General features: G+C 37.9%; 1 protein-coding gene across 4 annotated transcripts in view; it reads right to left on the reverse strand.

Annotated features, from left to right (window-relative positions):
- The window catches only part of LDAH (lipid droplet associated hydrolase), a 155,955-nt gene that overhangs the window by 49,602 nt on the left and 90,514 nt on the right, over positions 1-15,839 (reverse strand). Inside the window, exon 4 of one of the 4 annotated variants that reach the window (XM_023741768.1) lies at positions 5,884-6,540. The exons of the other annotated variants lie outside the window; for them this stretch is intronic. Within the exon in view, the coding sequence (XP_023597536.1) occupies positions 6,497-6,540 (44 nt within the window). The 3' untranslated portion in view covers positions 5,884-6,496. Of the gene's footprint in view, positions 1-5,883; positions 6,541-15,839 lie in introns of those variants that run through there. 4 annotated transcript variants of the gene reach the window in all.

Below are 15,839 nucleotides of genomic sequence, written 5' to 3' on the forward strand. Positions count from 1 at the left end.
TTTTAGAGATATCTCTCTAAAAAAGAATATAGTTCGATTTTTTCTCTACCGAATGTGATACTCTGTATCTTTTAACTAATATGATTTAGTACATTTTCATTTAAAGTAACTGCTATTGCTTTGGAAACCCTGGTGGCATAGTAGTTAAGAGCTACGGCTGCTAACCATAAGGTTGGCAGTTCGAATCCACAGGTGCCGCTGGGAAACGCTATAGGGCAGTTCTCCTCTGTTCTATAGGGTTGCTATGAGTCGGAACTGACTCAACAGCAGTGGGTTTGGCGTTTTTGGTGCTGTTGTTTTGGGGTTTAAATCTAAAATCTCATTTTGCACTATTTGTTCCATTCTCCCTTCTCTCATTTTTCTTTTTCTCTTCTTTCTTACCATCTTTTGGGTAAGATAAAAATAATTCTTAAAACTGACAAAAAATGATAAATATTACTGAGTAAATATAATAATAATCCAGTAAAACATGTATGATGTTAATAAGTCACATAATAAACAATCAATAAATAACAATCATATAATAGTTGAAATAATAAATGATAATTGATAATAATAATATATAATGTTAGTAAGTCACAAGTCGTATGGTGGAAAAATAAAACAACGAAAGAGGACTAAGAACTGCTGAAGGTGGTGGTAGAATTTCAAACCGAGTGTTTGGAAAGGCTGCATTGAAAGGTGATAGTTAAGCAAAGGCAGTTAGCGAGTGAGCTGAAGATATTTGGAAAAAGAGTGTTTCCAGTGGAGGGAACAGCAAGTGCCAAGGCTTTAAGGTAGAAACTTAATTTGGAGTGTTTGAGTAAGAGGAAGGAGAAGAGTATCGCTTGAGCAGAGCGCGTGAAGGAGAGCGCAGCTCAAGTTGTGATCGCAAAGGTATTGGGGGAACAGACGACATAGGGTCTCACACGGCTTTGCTTTTTACCCTGAGTGAGCTGGGAAACCTTTGAAGGGTTTTGAAAACAGAAGTGACATGATCTGACTTTTGCTTTGATAGGATTACTATGGTTGTTGCATTGTTAATATTGTCCTCCAAGCACTAAAAAAGGAAATTAGATAAGATTAAAAAAGCATGAGTTGTAAATACTGGAAAAGAAAGGGCAAAATTACCATTACTTACAGCTTAAATTAAAAATGTTTTTAAAACCACTTATAAAAATAAAAGCTAGATATACTTGTAAAAAGAAATGTGCCGCACTTATCTGAAAAAACTTTGAAACACAAAGGGATATTTCTTTGTTCTTCTATTACAAAGGAGATAAAAATTCTTCTACTAAATTAACCTAGCAATGCAATAGCAATTAAAATAATAAAAGATGATTCTTATTTTGAAATTTGACAAATTATATTAGTGTTCATGTGGAAAAATAAAAAGCTAGGATAACCAAGGAATTCTGTAAAAAGAAGAGAAACGAGGGAGATGAGCTCTGCTAAGAATTACACATATTATGAAGCTACACTAATTAAAACTGCTTGGTACCAGAAAAAGATCACGCAGCTCAGTGGAACAAAAATGAGAGTATAGAAACAGACCTTAACACTCATGGGAATGAAATTTATGATAAAGGTATCAATGGAAGAAAAAAGCCTGTCTAATAAATGCAGTTGAGAAAACTAGAAAACAGAATTATTCAAAATAGCAAACGACTGGAAATGAGTGTCCATAATTAAGACTGATTACATAAGTTACGCTATATCCATATAATGGAATCCTAGGCCATGACAAAACATTAGCTAGATTTGTATGTGCTGACAAGGAATATGTCTAAATTCTGATTCTCCTTAGAAATTCGCTTGTTGGAATCATGATTAAAAAGGAGTCAGCAAGCTTCAAGTGAGATACTCTAGGCTCATATGTTCTTTGGGCTTTTAATTCTGAAACGACACAGTTATTTTTGCTTATTTCCAGGTTCTTCAACTATGTCCCATTTGTACTCCCTGGAAAATTACATGTCACCAAATAATCCAATCTCTACTAAATGAAATTCAATTGTTCAGCTCTCAATCATGTTTTCTTCTCCAGGCAACTTTTAGACAATAATAGCAAAGAGCCAAACAAACTGTTGTCGGGAATTTATTAAAAAATATTTTCAGGGAGGCTCCACAGATACATCCAAACTCCCTGAAGGACCAAATTGCTGGGTGGAGGGCTGTGGGGACCACGGTCTTGGGGAACATCTAGCTCAACTGGCATAACACAGTTGATAAAGACAATGGTCTACATTCTACCTTGGTGAGTAGCCTCTGGGGTCTTAAAAGCCTGTGAGCGGCTATCTAAGAAACTCCACTGGTCTCATCCCTTCAAAAATAAGGGAGAATGAAGAAAAGAAGATATAAGGAAAGATTAGTCCAAAGAACTAATGGACCACATCTACCACGGCCTCTACCAGACTGAGTCCAGTACAACTACATGATGCCCGGCTACCACCACTGACTGCTATGACAGGGATCACAACAGAGGGTCCTGGACAGAGCTGGAGAAAAAGGTAGAACAAAATTCTAACTCACAAAAAAAAGACCAGACCTACTGGCCTGACAGAGACTGGAGAAACCTCGAGAGTATGGCCCCCAGACACCCTTTAGCTCAGTAATGAAGTCATTTCCAAGGTTCACCCTTCCGCCAAAGATTAGACAGCCCCATAAAACAAAACGAGACTAATGGGGCACAACAGCCCAGGGACAAGGACTAGAAAGCAGGAGGGGACAGGAAAGGTGGTAATAGGGAACCCAAGGTCGAGAAAGGAAAGTGTTGACATGTCATGGGGTTGTTAACTAATACCATAAAACAATATGTGTACTAACTGTTTAATGAGAAACTATTTGTTCTGTAAACCTTCATCTAAAGTACAACAACAACAACAACAACAAAAAAAAAACTCCAGGGAATAATGTGAGGTCAGTACATTTAATCCTGATCTCCTAAACCTTCTGCATTTATACTACTACTATAGGTTAAGAGAAAATATTCAGGACTAGGACTTTTAGGTGCTATGAACAACAAGATTCTTCATTAGGAAAATAAGCTAAACTATGTTCCACTGCACTCTTTATGAATGCAGAAAAGTATGCTAAAACACATTAGAAACATTTAAATGGCAAAGTTGGAAATAAATGTGTTTTTTGCCCCTGGCTAATCTACAGTTAGCCAGAATAATTAATGACTAACAAAACAATCTGCTTTCCAAGAAGTCTGGTAATTTAGACCTTTATGGTAACTCTGTTCATTTTAGCTTCAAGTTTACTCACTTCAAAAAAGGGGGCTTTTTTGTGCTTATTAACATGTCCTCAAAGATTTAGGGAATATAAATGGTTAATACAGCTACTGTCAAACCAAAAAACATACCACACAGATTCCATACTCATTATGTAACCCACAGTACACAGGAACTTCAGACTGATCAAATCATTTGGCAGAAACAGGAAACAATCCATTATTTTTATAAATGATCCATTACTGTGACCCATGTTAAACAAAATTGCATGCAAAGGAAACTCTAAAAATACATGAGCAACCACATAGTTACATTTGGTTGATCTATATCAATAACAAATTTAGAATTAAAGTGCACTCTGAAATCATGGGAATGGACCGAAACAATAAGGAAGTTCTATTATGTGCTCTGAATGCATCATTGCCTCGAAAAAATATAAGAAGACCAAAGACGGTTTTCTACAACTAATACTTGGCTGATGGGACCGATTTTCCTCTCTTGCTTTAGTTACTACCTATGAATGAAGTCTGTAAGTTTCCTAGATATCATAATGATAATTTCAATAAAATAAACAGTCCGAATGTGACAGCAGAAGTCACAATAATAAAAATTGCTTTTATTCTTCATGTAGAAACCTACTGGTTAAAAAAACAACAACACAGAGTTCAAGAAAGTATACCCAATTTTATAAACACAGCTGTGCAGAGAAGGCTTCCCAATCTGTACATATGATAAAAAATTTCCTTATGTTACTGTCTCATTAAAGAAAGAACTTCCAGGCTGGCCAAGTCACTCTACTCTAAGAGAACATTTTCACATAGCGCACATTCTCATTTGAAGTTTATGAGAGTCAACTTTTGAAAATGAAGCACAACCATGTTTTCTTGAAGAGTACAGGAAAATAAATATACATACTGGGACTGTTTATGCTGCATACATTTTGGTGTTTACACACAGTATTTTTGATATATATTTTTTCTGAATTTATTAATATTATTAGTCATTTTTTTAGGAAGGAAGTTAAGAAGCAATTTGGGGTGTGGCTATAAGGTAAGGAATACAATGTTCAGGTGTGGTTTGTGTGCAATCTGTTTCATTAGATACTTTAAAAAAAATCTAAAAAATAAAAAATACATAAAAAAATGAACTTCACCATTCAGATAACTTATTATAGATGCTTCTATTTTTCTGGATGCAGCAATGATACCTATATGTTATGACAAAATAATGTAATAAAAAATGATACTTGTTATGTTTACAAAACCTTCAAAAAACCAGAATCGCTGCTATTTTCTATATTCGCTTACTAGTTGGGCCCACTTGCTACAGTATGGCAGGGTGATTCCTAACTACACAAGTTGGAAACAAGAAAATTAAGCACACAGTTTATCTTTTTATCTGACTGCCAACATTGTTAAGACGTATCTTAGTGAACGTGCGAAAGAAACCAGACAGCGTTCAAAGATACGGTTGCTAGCAGTCAAAGCACAGATTTAGAAATGATCCTAGTTTAACTCTTCTCCCCCTAAGACTATGTTTTATTCCCTTAGGACCAGACTGGAAACACAAAGTCTATTCAGCTTATATCATGGACTGAATCGTGACCCCCAAAAAATATCTGTCAACTTGGCTAGGTCATAATTCCCAGTACTGTATGATTGTCTACCATTTTGTTATCTGATGTGATTTCCCTATGTGTTATAAATCCTATCACTATGATGTAATGAGATGGATTAGTGGCAGTTATGTTGATCAGATCTACAGATTAGAGTGTCTTAAGCCAATCTCTTTTGAGATATAAAAGAAGTGAACAGAGACGGGGGACCTCATACCACAAGAAAGCAGTGCTGGGAGCAGAGCACATCCTTTGGACCTGAGGTTCCTCTGCTAAGACGCTCCCAGACCATGGAAAGACTGATGACAAGGACTTTCCTCCAGAGCCAACAGAGAGAGAAAGCCTTCCCCTGGAGCCAGAGCCCTGAGTTCGGACTTCTACTCTACTGAACTGTGAGAGAATAAACTTCTCTTTGTTAAAGCCATCCACTTGTGGCATTTCTGTTACAGCAGCACTAGATGACTAACACAGCTTATTTAGTCATAAGTATGCACAGTTTATAAACTGAAAATGTCCTGCAATGGTTAAGGTTGTATGTCAACTTGGCTGGGCCTATTAGATAGAGATTAAATCTTGGGATAACAACAAGCTAACTCATAGGCAAAAGATTAGGCCCAAACGACTGAAGGAAGTGTTGAAGGCCCAGTATCAGCCTAGATAATAGGTAAGGATCTGTCCTCTTTCTCAGTTCAGGAAAAAGGAAAGATGTATCAAAGATACATCTTATGGTCATCTTTTCCTTACAGTTCTCTGAAGGGGTGTTCCTCCTCCCACTGATTCCAGGCAGGCCAGCTTCACAAGGGTAGCATCCCTTCTGGTGATGTCACAAGCTTGTTGTTGCTGTCCTTAGATGCCCTCGAGTCAGTTCCGACTCATAGTGACCCTATGTGCAACAGAACAGAAGACTGCCCAGTCCTGCATCATCCTCACAATCGTTGTTATGCTTCAGCCCACTGTTGCAGCCACCGTGTCAATCCATCTCATTGAGGGTCTTCCTCTTTTTCACTGACCCTCCAGTTTACCAAGCACGATGTCCTTCTTCAGGAACTGGTCCCTCCTGATAACATGTCCAAAGCACGTGAGATGAAGTCTCGCCATTTGTGCCTTTAAGGATCATTCTGGCTGTACTTCTTCCAAGCCCAAAATCAAAAATCCCATTGTCAGCGAGTCGATTCCGATTCATAGCAACCCTACTGGACAGAGCAGAACTGCCCCATAGGGTTTCCAAGGAGCAGCTGGTGGATTCGAACTTCCAACCTTTTGGTTAGCAGCCAATCTCTTAACCACTGCGCCTTTAGCTGCTCAGTCTTACCACCGCCTGACTGAACTTCTGAGGCATCAGCTTCTACAGAGGTCAGAGAGGGGACAGCTTCCTCAGGAAGGCTCTATATCCTCCCCAACAGGACTGGACTGCATTTGTGCTAGCCTAACGACATCTATGCCAAATCTCAAGAGTATTGGGCATAGAAAAAAGTCAATAATTCATCCAATTTAAGTGAAAATGCTCCACGGTATCTGGAAATGATATACAATGGAATTAGGAATTATACTCTAATACCAGTTCAAATCTTAGTCAGCAACTCAAACACTCATTTACCTTAATGGTCCTTGAAAGTTGTTCAGTAAATATAGGTTAACATTTTTCATTGATAGAATTAATTGATGCTTTTCAAATGCATACAGCAAAAGTTTGCATTAAGTTAAAGCAAGACACTGAGCTTCTGTTAAGGATGATGGAAAAACCTTGAAATGGATAACAGTAATGGTTGAACAACATGATAAACATAATTAATGCCACTGAATTGTACATGTAAAGAATGTCAAAATGGTAAATGTTTTCTTACATATAAAATTACAATAAAAATATTATAATTCAAAGTTTAGTTCTAACACTCATTCTAACGTTTACAACATAAAATAGAGTAATAATTAAGAACTATTACTAAAAATGCACATTTGCCACCATTATATCAAAGCAAACTGATCTTAAAACAATTCTTTGCTATTCTTAATGAGATTTCACGTATCTTTTTGAAAGGAAAAACCTTTTCTTTATTTTCAACTTTGTACAACCTTTATGCAAAAGTTCCCTGGAATACAGTTTACACAGGTGGAATACAATTAACACATGAAAGATGTACATTCTGTTAGGGAAAGTACCCTGTGAGTGCTTCTAGTTAGTTTCCCTACAGATTACAACAAAATATGTGGTTTCAGATTTTTACTGTGAGGTAAAGATGCTTCCTTTTCTCTCTGAAAAATTACTTCAAAACAATAAGATGATCTTGAAAGAGAAACATAACCCATCTTCAGTAAATCTAAGAGAGCTCTTTTACAGCAAACCACAATATAGTCTTCCTCTGTCTAATGAGGGTCAATATACCTGGAAGACTTCCCATAGGACAAAATTAATTATTAATTTTAGGAGAGAAAGCTGCATGTTTTCCGGAGCCCTCCAATTGATATATATATTTGCCAATATAACAAATCCTACTAAAACAGACACAATTACTTCACTGGTTAACAATCTTCATAGCTGGATCGTAGCCTTTTATATGAGTGGCCTGAGGGATCATGGGTGACACCTCAGCATGTAGGAATTCACCATTACTGTAAATGGCATTTCTAGATGTGCCATTGGTAAATATCTTCATAATCTTCCTAAAACAAGCCTGACCATGGCTTACCATATTGACATTTGGGGTCCTTGACGAAAAAGCTGACTTGCAGCTAATCAATCTACAGTGAAGGCAGAAGACCACATGTTGACAGGTTCAGCCCACACAAAGAGTGCTTCCAAATTACAAACATAATGTATGACTTAAACAAAAATAAGAAACAACACAATGTCACAAATTTGAGTAAAGCCTCTAACATGGAAGAGAGAGAGCAAAACAAATATGAAAATTAAACTTAGAGGAAAAGGTAATGGAAAGAGCAGAAGAAATTATAAATAATTTGCTTAGAAATATAAGAAAATATTACATTAATAAAGAACAGGATATAAAAATAACTCAAAACAAAGAATTCTTGAAAATTAAAAATATAATTTCTTAAATTAAAAAAAAAAATCAGTAAAAGGATTGGAAGTGTGAGTGGAGGAAATCCAATTGAAAGCACAAAGATGAGCAGGAGGAGAGAAAATTAGAAAACCGACCCAGGAAAACTAACGTCCTACCAAACGAATTCCAGAAAGAGGACACAGAAAAAGGTGGGAAGGGAACCTAACAGAAGTAATAGATGGAAGTTTCCACAAAATGAAGAACACAGGTATACAGGTTTTCATACTAAAAAGCCTCAAGTGTCAAGGACAATGTATTAGTTTCCCATGGCTGCTGTAACAAACTACTCCAAACTGGGTGGCTTAAAATAACCGAGATTTACTCACTCACAATTCTGGAGAAAAGGTGTACCCTTTCACCATGCTTACTCAATATGTATGCTGAGTAAATAATCTGAGAAGCTGCACTATATGCGGAGGAATGTGGCATCAGGATTGGAGGAAGACTCATTAACAACCTGCATGCAGATGACACAACCTTCCCTGCTGAAAATGAAGAGGACTTGATGCACTTATTAATGAAGATCAAAGACCATAGCCTTCAGTATGGATTACATCTCAACATAAAACAAAAATCTTCACAACTAGACCAATAAGCAACATCATGATAAGTGGCAAAGAAACTGAAGTTGTCAGGATTTCATTTTACATGGATCCACAATCAAAGCCAATGGAAGCAGCAGTCAAGAAATTAAACAAGGGATTGCATTGGGCCTATCTCCTGAAAAAGATCTCTTTAAAGTGTTAAAAAGCAAAGATGTCACTCTGAGGACTAATGTGCACTGAATCAAGCCATGGTATTTTCAGTCACCTCATACGCATGTGAAAGCTGGACCATGAATAAGAAGAGAAATTGATGCATTTGAATTATGGTGGTGGCGAAGAAATCTGAATATACCACGGACTGCCAGAAGAACAAATAAACGTGTCTTGGAAGAAGTACACCCAGGATGTTCCTTAGAAGTAAGCTTACTTTGCACATGTTATCAAGAGGGACCAATCCCTGAAGAAGGACATCATGCTTGGTAAAGTGGAGGGTCAGCAAAAAAGAGGAGGACCCTCAACGAGATGGAATGACACAGTGGCTTCAACAGTGGGCTCAAACATAGCAATGACTGTGGGGATGGCACAGAACAGAGCAACGTTTCATTCAGTTATACAATGAGGTCGCTATGAATTGGAACCAACTGGACGGCACCTAACAAGTCTTTCTTAACTCAGTTGATGGTAACCCCATCTCCTTATTGCTCAGACCAAAACTTTAGCGTCATCTAAAGTCCTCCTTTTCTCTCATACTCCACATCTAAAGAGGAAATTCTGTTGCCTTCCCCTTAAACATATATTCAGAATCCGACCCCTTCTTACTACTTCCACTAATTCACCTCTCTGTTCTAATCCACATCCACCATCATCTCTCACCTGGATTACTGCATTAGCCTTGTAACTGGACTGCTTGTTTCCATTCTTGCTCCCTTATTGTCTATTCCAAACACAGCAGCAAGAAAATCCCTTTTAAAACCTGAGTCACATCATGTCACTGCTCTGCTTATTCAGAGTAAAAGCAAAAGTCTTTATAATGGCTTTCAGGCCATTTTATTCACAATGCTCCAGCCACACAGGCCTCCTTGCTGTTCCTCAAACAAAATGAGCAAACTTCTGGTCTTAAGGCCTTTGCATTAACTATTTCTAATGCTTGGAACCTTTGGTCCCTAGATATCAACAGGGCTACCTCCTTCATCTCCTGGAAGTGCTTGATCACGTCCTTTCTCAGTGAGGTATAATACCACCTAAAATGGCAATCCACAACGTCAGGCAGCTTGAAGGGGCTCCCAATGGCCAAATCTGAAAAAATTTATTACCAAAATAATTGAGTACAGTAATGGACCATAAACCTTTAAAATAGAGAAAATTCATAAACTATGCCAATAATAAACAAATAAATGAGACAGAGAGAGACAAGTCAGAGCTCCTGCTTATAGCAGAATACTGAGTGTCAACCGGAAATGTGGAGAGAGTGTTACAGCTGGAAAATCACTCTGCAGCCATCATGGTAAGGATAGGATCAGGAAAGGATCATCAATGGATGCTGAATCTAGGAGACATTTTTGATGGAGGGTAGGATATTGGCATGATCTTAAAAATGTCTCTCCACAGACTGTTCATTAATTGCTAAGAAAAAACAACAATTATACAGTGAGGATAATATTTTGATCAGGTGATCAAAATTCACATCACCAGTGAGGAGCAGCTGGATATCGTGTGCCTACAGATATGATACCTTGAGAAGGACACAGCATCACTGATGCAGTATTCTAGGTGAGAATGCATAGCCTCAATCTAGTCACTAGGAAACGTGAGACAAACACAAAATTAGGAATATTCTTTTTTAAGAAAAGAAACCATATCCTTACCAAAAAATGTTAACTTTATGAAAAGACCAAAAAAAAAAAAACAGAAAAAAAAAAAGGCTGTGAAAATGTTCTGGATTAGAGGAGAATAAAGACGACTGACAGTTAAATGCAATATTTGATCCTAGACTGGATCCTGTTCTGGAGGGGGAAAATGCTACAAGAGACATTATCGGGTCAAATGATAAAAATTGGAATATGGAAAGTAGATAAAAGTATTACATCTATGTCAAATTTATTGAAGCTGGTAACTGTCCTATGATTATGTAAGAGAATATCCTTATTATTAAGTACTATACACTTAAGGACATATTTAGGGGTAAAGGGCCACATATATTCAACTTACCTCAAATGGTTCAGGAAGAAAAATTATGTGTATGCAGAAAGGGAGAGCAAATGGAAAAGTAAATGAGGTAAAATATTAGCAATAGGTAGATCTGGCTAAAGGGAATATATTCTTTGCTCTCTTCCTCTTCTTACAAATGTTCTGTAAGTTTGAAAATACTTCCAAATAAAATGTTAAAAAAAATAAATTGCAGTCCACCACTGCCCTCTATCCCCCAGCCCTGGCATTTCCAATCCTCTTTATCTGGCTCTGTTCTTTTCATAAAGGCAGTATCACCTTTCCACATACTAATTTACTTATATTTTTCGTTTATTACAACTCCCCTTAGCAGACAGTAAGCTCTGTGAGGGCAGAGATCTCTTTTTTTCCACAGACGCATTCAAGTCCATAATGTTGTTGTTAGGTGTCATTAAGTCGGTTCCAACTCATAGCAACCCTATGTACAACAGAACGAAACAATGCCCAGTCCTGGGCCATCCTCACAATCATTGCTATGTTTGAGACCACTGTTGCAGGCACTGTGTCAATCCATCTCACCGAGGGTCTTCCTCTTTTTCACTGACCCTCTACCAAGCATGATGTCCTGTGCTAGGGACTGGTCCCTCCTGATAGCATGTCCAAAGTACGTGAGACAAAGTCCTGAGATTCTCGCTTCTAAGGAGCAGTCTGGCTATACTTCCTCCAAGACAGACATCTTAATTCTTCCTGTAGTCCATGGTATATTCACTATTCCTCGCCAACATCATAATTCAAAGGCATCAATTCTTCTTCAGTCTTCCTTATTCACTGTCCCGCTTTCGCATGTATACAAGGCGACTGAAAATACCACGGCTTGCGCCTGGGTACCACCAATGATCGCCCTGACATGGAACACAACAGAGAGTCCCTGATGGAGCAGGAGAAGGTGGGGTGCAGAACTCAAATTCCAGTAAAAAGACCAGACTTAATGGTCTGACTGAGAATGGAGGGAACCCCGGAAATCATGGCCTCCGGATTCTCTATCAGACCAGAACTAAAACAATTTCCGAGGCCAACGCTTCAGACAAAGATTGGACTGGACTGCAGGACATAAAATGATACTCGTGAAGAGTGTGCTGCTTAGCTCAAGTAGATACATGAGACTAAATGGGCAGGTCCTGTCCGGAGGTGAAATAAGAAGGCAGAGAGGGTCAGGGGCTGGCTGAATGGACATGGAAAATCGGGTGGAAAGGAAGAATGTGCTGTCACAGTATAGGGAGAGCAATTAGGGTCACATAACAATGTATATATAAATTTTTGTACGAGAGACTAACTTGAAATGTGAACTTTCACTTAAACTATAACAATAAACAAAAAAGAAAATACCATGGCATGGGTCAGGGGCACCTTAGTCCTTAGTCCTGACACCTTTGCTTTTTAACACTTTAAAGAGGTCTTTTGCAACAGATTTGCCCAATGCAATACGTCGTTTGATTTCTTGACTGATGTTTGTTGATTGCGGATCCAAGTAAAATGAAATCTTTGACAATTTCAATCTTTTCTCCATTTATCATGATGTTGCTTAGTGGTCCAGTTGTTAGGATTTTTGTTTTATTTTGAGGTATAATCCATACTGAAGGTTGTAGTGTTTGATCTTCATCAGTAAATGCTTCAAATCCTCTTCCCTTTCAGTAACAAGGCTGTCATCTGCATATCACAGGTTGTCAATGAGTCTTCCTCTAATCCTGATGCTACATTTTTCTTCATATAGTCTAGCTTCTGGATTACTGGCACAGTGTTAAGAGCTCAACTGCTAACCAAAAGGTCAGCGGTTCGAATCCATCAGCCACTCCTTGGAAACTCTATAGTGCAGGTCTCCTCTGTCCTATAGGGTTGCTATGAGTTGAAGTCAACTCGATGGCAATGGGTTTTCTGGGATTATTTGCATAGCATATAGATTTTTTTTCCTAAACTTTATTTATTTTGTTGTTGTTGAGAAAATACCCAGCAAAACATACACCAATTCAACAGTTTCTACATGTACAATTTAGTGGCAATGATTATATTCTTCAAGTTGTACAACCATTCTCACTCTCCTTTTCTGAGTTGTTCCTCCCTCATTGGCATAAACTCACTGCCCCCTAAGATTCCTATCTAATCTTTCGAGTTACTGTTGTCAATCTGATCCCATATAGTTTTTAAAAATAGCACAATGCCCAAGGCAGGCCTTTTTTTTTTTACTAGTTAATCTAAATTATTGTTGGGTTTTAATATGACTTCAGGGGATATTTTTGGTTTTAAAGTTTAAAGATTATCTCAGGGAAATAGTTTCAGAGGTTCATCTACACTCCACGGCTCCAGAAAATTGTGTTCTACATTTTCCCCTCTATGATCAGGGTTGTTCTATGGAATCTTTGATCAAAATGTTAAGTAATGGTAGCCAGGCACCATCCAGTTTTGGTCTCATGGCAAACAAGGCAGTTGTTCATGGAAGCTATTAGCCACACATTCCATACCCTCCTCCTATTCCTGATTCTCCTTCTTCCTCTGTTGCTCCAGTTGAATAAAGGCCAATTATTGTGCCTTGGATGGCCACTCGTAAGCTTTCAAGACCCCAGGCACTACGCAATGAACTAGGAGGTAGAACAGAGGCACTAAACATGTTATTAGGTCAATGAACTGGGATGTCCCATGAAAGCATGACCCTAAACCTCCAAACCAAGGAACTAAATCCCATGAGGTGTGTGGTTGTACATAAGCAGCCTTAGCAGTTACTCTTTGTTGTGGTAAATATATCTATCACACAACCTTGGCCAATTCTTTACAGGTGTACAACTTATTAACAGCAATTACAATAACTGGCTGTGCAATACCCTTAATCAATGCGCTCCTTCTATCACCATTAACCTGTCTTTCCCCCCTCCCTCTTGCCCCTGGTAACCACTAATAAACTTTAGACTCTATACGCTTGCCTTTTCTTGTCTTTTTGTATAGGTGAGGTCATACAGTATTTGTCCTTTTGTGACTGGCTTATTTTACTCATTTTAATGTCTTCAAGCTCCATCCATACTGTAGCATGTATCAAAACTTCATTTCTCCTACTGGCTGAGTACTATTCCACTATGTGTATGTACCACATTTTGTTTATCCATTAATCTGCTGATGGGCATTTATGCCGTTTCCACATTTTGGCTATTGTGAATAGTGCTGCAATAAACATTGGTGTAGAAGTCTCTTTTTGAGCCTCTGCTTTCAAGTCTTTTTTGGGTTTATACCTAGGGTTGGAATCGCTAGGTCATATGGTAGTTCTATTTTTAGTTTTTTGAGGAACCGCCACATTGTTTTCCACACTGGCTGTACCATTTTGCATTCCCACCAACAATGGATAAGGGTTCCAATTTACCCACATCTTCATCAATATTTATTTTCTTTTTTTTTAATCATAGCCATTCTAGTGGGAGTGAAATGGTATTTCATCGTGGTTTTGATCTGCAACTCTCTGATGGCTAATGACGCTATATGTTTGGAGGCCATTTGAATGCCCCCTTTGGTGAAACGTCTATTCAAGTCCTTTGCCCATTTTATGACTGTATTATTTGTCTCTTTGTTGTTAAGTTGTTGAAGTTATACATATATTTTGGTTATTAGATTCTTGTCGGATATATGGTTTCCGAAGGCATTCTCTCAGGTGGTAGCTTGTCAGCATAAAGACTGAATAAATATGGCGAAAGGATATGATCCTGATGCTTTCCTAATTTTAAACCATGCATTATCTCCTTGTTCTATTTGAACAACTGCCTTTTAGTTAGGAACAGGTTCCGCATGAGCACAAATAAGTGTTCTGGAATTCCCATTCTTCGCAATGTTATCCATAATTTGTTATGATACACACAGTCAAAAGCCACTGCATACTCAATAAAACACAGGAAAACATCTTTCTGATATACTCTTCTTTTAGCCAAGATCTATCTGACCTCAGCAATGATATCCCTCATACCACGTCCTCTTCTAAATCCGGCTTGAATTTCTGGCAGTTCCCTGTCAATGTACTGCTGCAACCATTTTTTAATTATCTTTAGCAAAATTTTACTTGGGTGTGATATCACTGATATTGTTTGATAATTCTGCATTCTGTTGTATCACCTTTCTTTAGAATGGTCACAAATACGGATCTCTTTCAGTTGGCTGACCAGGCAGCTGTCCTCCAAATTTCTTGGCATAGACGAGTGAGAGCTCCCAGCATTGCATCCATTTGTAGAAACATTTCAATTGGTATTCTGTCAATTCCTGAAGCCTTGTTTTTCATCAATGCCTTAATTGCAGCTTGGACTTCTTCCTTCAATACCATTGGTTCTTGATCATATGCTCCCTCCTGGAATGCCTGAATGTTGACAAATTCTTTTTGATACAGTGACTCTGTGTATTCCTTTCACTTTCTTTTAATGCTTCCTGTGTTGTTCAGTATTTTGCCCATAGAATCTTTCAATATTGCAACTCGAGGCGTGAATTTTTTCTTCAGTTCTTTCAGCCTGAGAAATGTCAAGCATGTTCTTCCCTTTTGGTTTTCTAACTCCAGGTCCTTCCACATTTCATGATAATACTTTACTTCGTCTTCGAGAGCCACCCTTTGAAATCTTCTGTTCAGCTCTGTTACTTCATAATTTCTTCCATTTGCTTTAGCTACTCTACGTTCAAGAGCAATTATCAAAGTCTCCTGTGACATCCATTTTGGTCTATTCTTTTTTTCTTGTCTTTTTAATGACCTTTTGCTTTCTTCATGTATGATGTCCCTGATGTCATCCCACAACTCATCTGGTCTTTGGTCATTAGTGTTCAATGAGTCAAATCTATTCTTGAGATGGTCTCTAAGTTCAGATGGGATATACTCAAGGTCGTACTTTGGCTCTCGTGGGCTTGTTTTAATTTTCTTCAGCTTCAAGTTGAACTTGCATATGAGCAACTGATGGTCTGTTCCACAGTTGGCCCCTGGCCTTTTTCTGATTGATATTGAGCTTTTCCATTGTCTCTTTCCACAGATGTAGCAGATTTGATTCCTGTGTATTCCATCTGGCAAGGTCCATGTGTATAGTTGCATTTATCATTAAAAAGAACATTTCAAGTCATAGGGCAATATGTATACTAACCGTTTAATGAGAAACTATCTGTTCTGTAAACCTTCATTTAAAGTAAAAAAAACAAATTATCTATATGAGATCAAATTGACAACAGCAACTCAAAA

Source organism: Trichechus manatus, unplaced genomic scaffold, assembly GCF_000243295.1.
Source record: "Trichechus manatus latirostris isolate Lorelei unplaced genomic scaffold, TriManLat1.0 scaffold00189, whole genome shotgun sequence".
NCBI classification, from domain to species: domain Eukaryota; kingdom Metazoa; phylum Chordata; class Mammalia; order Sirenia; family Trichechidae; genus Trichechus; species Trichechus manatus.